Source organism: Meriones unguiculatus, chromosome 17, assembly GCF_030254825.1.
Source record: "Meriones unguiculatus strain TT.TT164.6M chromosome 17, Bangor_MerUng_6.1, whole genome shotgun sequence".
NCBI classification, from domain to species: Eukaryota; Metazoa; Chordata; class Mammalia; order Rodentia; family Muridae; genus Meriones; species Meriones unguiculatus.
Genome location: NC_083364.1, coordinates 4,924,518 through 4,935,731, shown reverse-complemented (window position 1 = coordinate 4,935,731; position 11,214 = coordinate 4,924,518). Strand labels below are relative to the sequence as shown.

Sequence of the window (11,214 nt, the reverse complement as noted above, 5' to 3'; positions counted from 1 at the left end):
CCTTTTCTCATAGACCATCTTGTCTCACCACCCCGTTCTATCTTTGGGGAACATGCTGCACATAGCAGTGAAATTTAGATCTGCACTCAGGGAGAGGTTAGGAAGGGCTGCCATTGTTCCTGTGTCTGGAAGCTTCTTCCTCCTCTCTCAGGCTCCACCCTCTGTGCCTCCTCCCTACCTCCTCCACTGAGCTCTGAGGCTGGGGTCCCTTGCAGCCTCTATCAGTAGGCAGCTCACGGGCCCAAGTAATCATGCTGGCAGGGAGACCCGATTAACTGTTCTTCCTGGCTGCAGATTAATTTCTCCTCCTGCGCTCTCCCTCTCCCTCTCTTCTCTCTCCTTTCTCTCACTCTTAGCCTAAGACCAAGCTTTGGAATAACCTGCTGTGGGCAGCAGTGGGTCCTGGGCAGACAGAGGCTACAGCCTGTCCTGTGGGGGCTGGGTCTGGAGGAGGGATAGCTCAAGCTCCGACTAGCCTCCCCCTATCCAAATGACAACTCCAACCTTGACTTCTCAGAATCAGAAAATCTTGTCTGACTGGGAGCGGGTGGTGACCTGAGCCTGGTCGCCCCCGCTCTCTGCCTCATCTCCTGCTCCCAGGGCCCAAATTGTCGTCACTTTCCCAGTGAAGTGTCTGGTCATTTTCAGAAGCAATTTCAGGACAAAATGCAGCTGCTGCTCCTATCCTGCTTTTCTTTTCCCAGGGCTGAGGGAGCTGCCAGCTCCCTGGGTGGGGGCAGGGATGAGGAGGGCCAAACAGGTTTTGGGCCTCCATTCTTCCACCATGCAGATGGGTAGGGCTCATCACCCCTGTGCTGTCTCCCCTTCCTCCTCTCTCCTGATTTTGCCTTTTCTTTCTTCTGGAGCTCTGGGTCCTGAAATCTTTGGGGCTCCATTTTCCCACCTAAAGAAAAGGGCTGGAATTGACATTTTCATGATGGGAGTCAGGATTCTGCCACCAGTCCCTGTCTCACCCAGCCTTCTGCCTCAGCACAGCCAGCACTCTCAACCTGTAGGTTGCTTCAACCCCAGAGGGTCCCAGTCTATCCTGGTCAGCCCTGACTCCCCAACTAAGGAGCCACTTAGGGGCCTCACAGCTTCACCCAGCTCAGGCATTCCTCCTCCGTGCCCTCAGGGCCTCTTCCTAGTTCTTGACAGTGTTAACTTGCAGGTACCGGTTGATCAGAGAACTGCCGTCCTTCCCTCTCCAGTGTCACGTGTAGCCCAGCCCCACTCTCACCTCATCACCTCTCCACATGGAGTACATGGTGGCCAAGTACATGTCATCTGTGCACACAAGCATGTGCCTTAGAGAATGGCTGTCTCGTCTCACCTCTCTATAACTGAGCACACACACAGTGGGGTCCCAGATGGGGGTGCCTGCTGCTGCAGACCCTGGACTTTATGTACTGTCTTCTCTATGGTGGAAGCACCTGAGGTGTGCCTCAAGTAAAGAAATGTTCAAGGCGGGGGGCCCTCCTAGGTGCTCTATAGCAGCAACAGACACTTCACATGTTATTTGCATATGGTTTGTGAGCAAAATGAAGCTGCCTGCTCCAGCTCCCTAATGCCTCCCTCCCTCACCACCTCTCCAACATGGGTCAGCACCAGCTCTTTCAAGTCTTTATTAATCCCAGAGATCAAGGGGTGATCAGCTCCCTCCCAGCCTCGACTCCTGCCATCCTCTGTAAGCTACAGCATCATCAAAGGACATTATTCATGGTGGACCTTTGCTGGAGCTCTGCTTCCCTGATGTCAGGACTTGAGGATAAGGGTGGCTGTATTGCAGGGAGAGGCCACCAGGCTTTTGGACTCACATCTGCTCTTGTATAAGCAACTCCCATGGCCTGCCCAGCTTGGCCTTCAGTCCCCAGGTAGGAGAAGAGGAGGGGGAGCCATGTAGGACAGGACCTGGGCTTCTTTAAGGAACCATTTGCATGCAGACAGTATCCCAGTTCTCTTTCTCACTACAGCAAATGCTCACAGCTTTGGGTGTTGGCCCATGGTCTTTGCCCACACAGTCCTGCAATTAACTGGGCAATGAGAAGCTTTTAATGAGGCCCTATTAGCTTCTCCTATTGTGAAGAGCTTGGTACCCAGCTGTTGCCCACATTCTGGGGTAAACATGGGACTCTGTGCAGCAAGGGTGACTTTCTGTCTCTATGACCCAAGTCCCAGGGTATGCGGAGTGGGGAGGAAGGACTTCAGGACACAGCTAGCACTTGAGATGCTCTTGAAGGTAGATATTAAAAACAAACACACACCTTGGCTCTGGTTTCCTTTTTCATAATTTTGCTTTCTGGAGGCAGGATTTCTTTGTGTAAAAGCCCTGACTGTCCTGGAACTCACTTTGTAGACCAGGCTGGCCTAGAGCTCACAGAAAACCATCTGCCTCCTGAGTGCTGGGTTTAAAGGTGTGTGCCACTGTCCCTTCTTTTTCATAAATTTTTATTGAGCATCTGTGATATGTCAAATACTATAGGGTGAAGGACACAATAACAGACAAAATTATTGTTCTTAAGATGCTTAGGCTTTGTGTCTTTGGCAGAGACAATAACCTCAGCATGCTGTATATAATACATGCTGGAAGAACGGAGCACGGGGTGGTATCCATTTTAAATAGGGTGACCAGAGAAGGAGTTTATGGTGAATAGGGGCACACACTACACTCTCCTCATCTCAAGATGTAAAAAGGGTTGATGTTTCCAAATCTCCAAGACTTGGAAAGATGGCTGTCTGTGTCCTGTGGAAGAGTAAAGGTTTTCCCTCAAAGGTCAACATACCAGTGAGGTAAACAGAGTGAGAGACTTGGGGTGTGAAGAGCCTGGATTGCAGCTCTTCACTAATTGGTAGCTGTGTGTGCGGGAGTGAGTCGTTGAGCCTCCCTAGCCTCAATTTCCTAATCAGAAAAAAATGGATGCATTTCTTATTTCCATTGTGTAGGTGAGGAAAATCAAATGCCTACTGCACATCTAAGCTCCTGGCGAGTCTCCAAACCCCGCAGCTAGGCCCCAGCTACAGCTTTGTCAGAGCAGGGCCGGCCCTCTGAGTTCTAATTCTGACCCTGGCGCTCTCTCCTCCCTTGGGTCTCTCCCAGCCTGAGAAACCTACAGAACATCCCCTTCATCTGGGTGGGATATAAACCAGGGTTGGGAGGGTCAGAGAAGAAGATGTCTGAGCTTTGAGGGGAAAGGGAGGCAATTGAGAGACAAGGTCATGAAGCAGGGTGAGCACAGCCATGCTGTCTGTCCCTTTTCTCAGACCATCGCAGGAGGGAGGGAAATCAAACTCCAGGCAGCCAAGGCAGCTCATTCAGAGTCAGGAAGGAGAAGGGTGGGGATGGGAGTATGTGGCCCTGGTAATATTAGGGGGAGGTGAGGGGGTCTTTGTCCTCAGTCCAGCACTCTCTTGGAGGCCTCTCTTGGAGAACCAAGAGACAGAAGCGCTTCTACTGGGAGGGGAGCACCCCAGTCTTTAAGTGGGGCCTCAGCCCCAGATGTCTTGGTGGTATCAGGGACAGAAACGCTTTTCTGAGCTGTTCCAGGCTAGTAGTCAAGCTTGCAGGTTTAAAGGGAGAGGAGCTGATGAGTTATGAGAAAGAGGGCCAAGAGACACACCTATTGAGCTAGACCTGGAATGCCATTTTGTGAGAAATCGCAACAGCATTCCATAGAGTGCCTACCTTGGGCGACTTCAGAAAGTGGGCTGCTGGACAGCTCTAGCTCACTGCTGGGCCTGGTGTGTGTGTGTGTGTGTGTGTGTGTGTGTGTGTGTGTGTACAGGCGCGGTGCGTGTCTGGGTATGTGACTGCAGCCTGCATTTTCTCCCCTACCAGCCTTCCTCCTCCCCTCCAGCCACCCTGGGATTGGTGACTCTCAGCCCCTCCCCTCGACTCCCCCAAACCCTCCCAGAACCTTTATCAGGGAGCTGGGACTGGTTCCTTCCAAAGCCCCCTGCACTCCTGTTTCTCTCTCTGCAGCAGCACCAGCCGGATCCCTGATCTTGCCATCCATCCAGCTCCACAAGTAGGTTCTGGGAGGACATTGTGGTGGACTGAGGCCGGCACCAAGAATGAGGGGTGAGAGTCAGAAGGGGATAGAGGAGAGGGCAGCCTCTAATGGGCAAGCAGGGTACCAGGAAGGACATCAGAAAGTGCCCGAAGGATGGAGAAAGTTTTTCTGTAAGTCTCGGTGTTATCTAGTACTGTGAGACAGTAACCCAGGGTCTCTTTAGCTAGCTGAAGAAACAGACCAGTGTCTTTCAGTGCCACACCATTGCTCATTGTCGGGGCAGCCCCTGGGAGATACTTAATAGGGGATCCGTAAGCTGAGTCCAGACGATGTACTCCCTTCTCAGAGATGCATCTCCCTCTCTTCAGATCAGGGCTTGGACTAGGGAGCTAGGGGATAGAAGAACATGGTAGTGCCCAACTGCTGGTCAGGAAGGCCTCCTGTGTTCCCACCAAGCTGTGTCTTTTCTCCTCCTCACCTTTATCCTTCAGGCACCATGAGGAGCGGCATGCTGTTTGTGGTTGTCCTTGCCCTCAGCTTGGCTTGGAGCTTCGGGGCTGTGTGTGAGGAGTCCCAGGAGCATGGGGGTACTGGCAGGAGGCACAGTAAGGTAAGGTGTACCCTGACAGAGGCTAGTACCACAGGGACACTTAGGATTCTGTCTGTCTGTCTGTCTGGAGGGAAGACGGTGGGCTGCTGGGGTTTGGGCAATTTTGTCTCTGAATTTATCTATCTATCTGGTCCTCTCCTGTTTCCATTGTCTCCAGGGAACCTCTCTGTATCTTGGATATCTTGTGCCCTGAAAATGTTGTTCAGCATTATATGGACTGAGCAGTTTGCATTTATGTATTTAGAAATATATATACATATATTTACATATATATATACATATATTTACATATATATAAAACAACAATTAAAGGAGGAGTGAGCATGAAGGGAAGTACATGGGATAGGCTGGTGGAAGGAAAGAAAATGGGAGAAATAATATAATTATATTTTCATTTAAAAATTTTAGATTAAGAACTATGTTGTTAGTTGTTGGTGACATGGTAAGTGGCACTGTGGGTAAGCGAGGGTGCATAAGTTCTCAGTAGCCTGGCTCAGGTCTGTCTCTTGCTAAGGGACAGCTCTCCTCTCTAGATGGAACCAGATGCAGTCAGAATTTCTCCCCCAAGTGGCCCCCTGTGTGCTATTTCATCTATCAGCTACACGTGTTTTGTTTTTTTTTTTAAATTTCAAGATGCAGATCCCCCCTCTCCCCTCTGCCTACCCACCTCCCATAGTCTCAGGTATGTTTAAGGGCCTAGCTCCTGCCCTTCTCTTCGCTCCCTTGCCTACTTCTAGCCTCTGCTTCATCAGGAAACAAAACAAAACAAAACCAAAAACAAAAAAACAAGCCAAGGTGAGCCTGGATTTCCAAAGTTCCTCTAAGAAAAAGAGGACTTGTCAGGGTCGGTGTAGGGGGAGTGCATGGAGGAAATCTTTTCGGGGTTGACAGCAGTTACATTGGTACAAATGCTTGCAAGGTGATTACGGGTGGGACTCATTACACATTCAGCATGTGAAGTCTCGCTGCCTCTCCAGCTCCAATCTGTTTAGCATCTCATTGCAGGAGGTGGGCTGAGTATTTGAACAATTTGGAAAAAGTGGCTTCTGGGAAGCTGTGTGCTGGGCAGAGAGAAGAGAGAGAGAGAGAGAGAGAGAGAGAGAGAGAGAGAGAGAGAATACACACACACATACCAGGGCTGCACAGGGTGGTAAGACTATCTGAATTCTTCAGAGACAAGCCTGCTTCAGTATCTGGGGCAACAAGAAAACCCCTCTGCCTCTCTTGCTCAACAAAAGAGGCCATCTCTCTCCCCAATGTCTGAGGATGAGGGGTCCTGGGTGTACACAGCAGTCCAAGGATGCTAGGACTCTAGAGATCCAGACAAGCACTGCCTAACAGCAGCAGCAGCATTTCTCTGGGCTCTAGTTTACTGCGTGCATGGCATGTACCCACCCACCCTGCTGTGCCCGAGTTGCTTAAAAAAAAAAAAAATCCTGAGGATATCTAGTGCTTTTGCAGTGCAGCAGCTCTGAAGTGTGAGGTTCTTTTGCAGGGGCAGGAGAAGGGCCATCATTCCGAGCAGGCAGCCTTCCTGAAATTCTAGATCCAGGGTGGAAAGGGAAGAGACAACAAAAACCAGAATGCAGGAAGCTGTAGCAAAGAGCGAATGAAAGACTGAAGAAAGCGGGAGAGAATCGTCCATGGGCACAGCATGGAGTAGGGAGTGTCACATTTGTATGTGCACCCTGGCAGCCCTCTGCCACCTGACCTCAGGACCAAGTCCTGCCCCTGACTCAGTCACGGGGCACAGGTGTCGTGGGCCTTTCCTGGGTGTGGGGAATTCATGGCTCGATTGGTGGACTAACTGCATGTCTGAACAAGCTGGTTTCTGAACCTGTGGCTTTGTCACTGAGATGCTGCAGGAGCTGATGGGTCGGGGGAGAGAAGACAATCACCCTTGGCTTTGGGACATAGCATGGTCAGCATCCCAGGAAGTCAGTCTAGGCAGTCAGGCCAACTGGTCAATCACCAGAAGCCTCCACAGGGCTCCAAACTTCACCCTGCATGTCAGCACTATAGAGTCACGTTCAGATTCAGGTCCTGTCCAGGAGGTCTCCGGTGAGATTACATTTCTAACATGTTGCTGCTGCTGCTGGCCCGCATGCCACACTTTATGAGTCCATTTCTCTTTCAGGGTGGGTTTGGGATAAAGCTGTTTTGTGGGTGGGGTGCGGACCTGCCTCTCAGCTCTTTGCTTCTTTCTCTCCCTCCAAGGACTCTGCTCTCTCCCAGCTGCCCCCGTCTCTGCTCCGGAGACTCTACAACCGCTCAGTCTCTCTGGAAGGATTGCTCAAAGTGCTGAGCAAGGCTAGCACAGGTAGGAGGAGGCTCTAGAGAGGGAAGGGCAAGGGGCAGAGGTCTGAAGATTAGACCGGCCTGGGAAACCTCTTTGTGTGGGAGGGAGGGAGATGGGGGTTGTCTGTGTTGATGAAGGCAGTGACTTGAATTCCTCTCTTTTACACACTTGCCACCTTCACAGGACCCAAGGAGACATCACTTCCACAGAAACGTGAGTAGCTTGTTGCCTATGAGTGCTGACCAGTTGCCCAAAGTTCTGCAGGCATGGGTTGGGGGGGGGGGGATGGGCCATTTTGGCTGGCCTCTTCTCAGCTGGTGCAGACAATATGCCAGCTGCATCTGCTTAGCCAGTCTTTCCAGGCGGGCCATGGCACAGGGGAACAAGGAAAACGAAAACGCAGGTGTGAGGGGCATGGGGGATCGTCCTTCATTGGCTGGGAACTAAGAGACTCTCCTGGTGACAATGAAGATTCTAAGCCAGGTGCCTGCTGTGTGAGGAAATAGATGAAATGTGGGTGTGTGTGTGAAAAGAGAAGATGGGCAGAGAGAATACACCTGATGGCTGCGGAGTTCAGGCTCCAACGAGACAAAGATATGGTGACACATTCATAACTCCAGAACTCAGGAGATTAAGAAAGGAGGATGGAGAGTGCAAGGCTAGTCTGGGCTACACAGCATGTTCCAGGGAAGCCTATCCTACACAGACCTGGTAAGGGTGCAGACAAGAATTGGAGATAGGGAACCAATCTTCCAGTCTCGGAAGTCTTGACAACACTGGCCCTTTCTTTCAGGTGACATGCATGATTTCTTTGTGGGACTTATGGGCAAGAGGAACAGCCAGCCAGGTAGGGTACACCAGAAGGAGGGTCTGGGTACTGCTAAGGATGTGTCAAAAGTACCTTCCAATGTCACCAAAGAGGAAAATGTGCTTTTTCTCAATTGTAGTGAGTGTCTGTGGCCCTTTCTTTCTCAGTCAGCTCAGATATGCACTAACAGTCAGTCACGCCCCTGACCACAGAGCAGGACAGCCCTGCTTGGCTGAGAGAGGGACAGAAGGCTCTGCCTCCTCCCCATCCCTCACCTCTGCCTTTTATGGCCAGCCCTTCACTGATTGGCAAGAATCCATCCTAACTCTGCTGCTTACTTTACCACCAGACACTCCCACTGATGTGGCTGAGGAGAATGCCCCCAGCTTCGGCACCCTCAAATAGGCCCCCAGTGCAGAAAAGGTAAGCACTATTGGCTGGGGTGGGGATGGGGGAGGTTGGAGCTGTCAGCTGTAGTTTTCTTGGTGCTATCCAGGCATACACCTTTTCCCTAAAACACAGATACCTCGCCAGTGCCCAGCACATCAAGTGTCTTGCACAGTGATGCCCAGAGATACACACTCTGCTGTCTTTCTCCGGTGGCATGGACTCTGATGATTATGAGCAGATAGAGTGGATGGTAGGAAACAGGGAAAGGAGGCCTGTGGAGCTCCTCCAGGGGTCAGCTGTTGTTTTGGACAGTCTTCTTGTGATCTATACAAAAGATGGTGAGGTCATCTTTCATTCTCTGAAGGCCTGATTCACAGCCAAATGTTTGCCTACCAAGCAGGTTGAACTGCACAGAGCTACAGCCTCAGAATACAGTCAGGTACAGTTGTGATTTATGAAGAGATTCAGGGACGATAAAAGTCTATGCAAACAGCTGGAAACCACACCCTAGCTCCTCAGTGCAGCAGACTGTATTAGAGCACAACCTAAACTCAATCCTGGATCTTCCTTTCTTTAGTGTGTCACCTTGGCCAAGTGACTTAATGCTGGGCCTCAGTCTCCCCATCTGGAATATAAGCGTGGTGATAAAATCTCTCAAGGTTGTGGTTTTATAGACAAAGCTTACTGAGTCATCTCTACTATGGCTCCTCTGGTCTGGGAGCTGGGTGTTAGGGAGGGTGGGTAGAGAATGTCCTTATGTGTCCCCTGGCTGGCTTTTATCTGACTGCCAAAAGCCATCTAGGCCAGACCTCGGGACTGAGTGGGCTGAGATTCCTCACTCGTCCACCAGTGTGAAAGTCCCTCAGGGAAGTCTAGTCAGACACACAGAAGCTTCTGCCTTAACACCGTCCACCCACACATGGCAACAACTGATGCCTTCCTCTTTGTGGTCTCTAAAGAAAAGGAAGGCAAGGCGTGGTCGGGGATTTGGGAAGCTGCTACAATCCTGCACAGCCTCTGGCCTCTCTCCCCTTGCTCTGGGAAGATGGTGACTGGTTTTGGGGTGGCCAGTTTGAGACCCAAGAAGCTGATTCCTGATACCACCTGTTCATGACTCCCTAGGACTGGGTCTGGTCCCCTATTTACTATTGGGTGAGAGGGCACGAAGGACTGTAATAACTGCTGATTACATGGTGCTTACCGTATCATTTTGCTCTCATTAGATGGTTATTTCAGGCCTGCCGATGGGCAGATAATTATTTGGCTAGCTATATTTGGGCGATATACTCTCCTCTAGCATTATACACTGGCCATAAAGATAATTGCAGTGCAATTTTACCATAGTATTTTATACCAATGGTTAAAAGCAAGTGCATTGTGGAAATCTACTTTCAATATTTGCTGGTGAATCCAAACCCTTTCAGAGGGATTGAGACAGTAATTGCAGCCTTCCTAATCTCACCACCGACGGTGTTGTAAGCCTGTTAGGTGCCATACAGATGGGGCATACAGTCCACAGGGGCTAGCATTTAAAGGTGATTAGAAGAAGTGGATCAACACAGATGGCTTTGTTATCCTATTTCATTCACAAGAAGCTACTGAAAACGAAAAGTCATTTAGAGCCGGTCTGGGAAGACTGAGTCAAATGGGACAGGGCCAGTTGCTGTGGATGGGCTGTGTGTGCCAGCCTCCTGGCAGCGCTGGGTGATATAAACTGGCACTTCACCTTCCTGCACGCACTCCACAGACCATGACTCAGTGCTTATCGCATCACGGAAGAGGCAAGCACCTGCTCCCGCAGATAGTTCTCAGCCCAAAGGCTACTGGGACAACTAGAGTTAATTTTTCCTTCTGCAGAGGTCGCCAGCCTTGTTTCCTCAGTGGGTGAGAGAGTGGGCATTTTGTAGGACGAAGATGTGATTTTTTAAAGTTTTGTTTCTTTATTCTTGTCTTTAGGGCTGTACTTCTGAACGACAGGACCGCATCACAGGGCCCACTGCATGCTCTCCTGCTTCCTTTCCTCGTTTCCTGCCTGTGAGACCCTCCTGTGGATACTTTCCTACTCAGCATGAAAGTTACAAATGAATGGCCTCGATCCCATGGGCACTGCATGTGTCCTGCATTAAAAATACAATATCCCCTCTGCAACAATAAAGGGATTTTATAAAGGAGTGATAGATTGATTGGTGAATGAGTGGGCTTTTCCATAAATACATATACACAAAAAAATATGATACAAGGCCTGCAAGGTGGTTCAGCAGGTAAAGGGGCTTGCCACACGGGCCTGATGACCTGAGTTCAATCCCTGAAATCTACGATGAAAGGACAGAATCGCCTCTCAAAGATTGTTTTCTGACCTCCACATGTATGAGCCACTTTTCACACACACACACCCCGAACCAAAACAAAAAACACTAAACATGATATGTAAATGACACATATTTATTTTGGATACATATTAATTGCAATTAACATCACATTTGCTGATTAGAAGAACAGAAGCTATGCCCCAGTGTGGGGGCACACATCTGTAACCCTGGCAGGAAGATCCAGTCTTGACCACAAAGGGAGACTCTGTTTCAGGAAAACAAAACCAAAACCAAACCACCCCCAAAGTGGACAGTTCCTAACAGCTGAAAACCTTCACAGCCAGTTTCAGATAGAGAGGAAACAGACATTCTGGTTGGTCTGTGTTTCTAGGCAGGACATGGAAAAGTTAAATTAACAGTTCCCCCACTTTGTAAGTAGGGGGCTTCGTAAAGACCTTTTTTCCTCTCTCCAAATGTTAGTGTGGGATCTGGGCATGATGGTAACCATTGCTTTGTGGCTGTTTCCCCCGGGTTACATGGGATTATTACTGTCTTCAGGTCTTCCTCCTCAGAGGAAGTTCTAGTTTCCAACTGGGTCCCCCTTTGACTGACAGTTACACAGTATATGCAGGGAAAAGAGAGAAAGATCCCATTCTCACAGGCAGGTCAAAAAAACCCTGCATTCTGCCCACTGTGGTGCCACATGCCTGTAATCCCGGCACTCAGGTAGAGGCATGTGGATCTCTGTGGGTTGAGGCCAGCCTGGTCTACAAAGGAAGCCCAGGGGA

General features: G+C 50.0%; 1 protein-coding gene across 1 annotated transcript; it reads left to right on the top strand.

Moving 5' to 3' along the window:
• The first annotated feature begins 3,808 nt into the window (after nucleotides 1-3,808).
• On the top strand, nucleotides 3,809-10,285 carry Tac3 (tachykinin precursor 3). The gene is made up of 7 exons (XM_021658299.2): nucleotides 3,809-4,025; nucleotides 4,502-4,620; nucleotides 6,838-6,940; nucleotides 7,103-7,132; nucleotides 7,713-7,766; nucleotides 8,077-8,150; nucleotides 10,074-10,285. Exons 2-6 carry the CDS (start codon nucleotides 4,507-4,509, stop codon nucleotides 8,130-8,132), a joined length of 357 nt encoding a protein of 118 aa, XP_021513974.1. The 5' UTR covers nucleotides 3,809-4,025; nucleotides 4,502-4,506; the 3' UTR covers nucleotides 8,133-8,150; nucleotides 10,074-10,285.
• The last annotated feature ends 929 nt before the right edge of the window (nucleotides 10,286-11,214 follow it).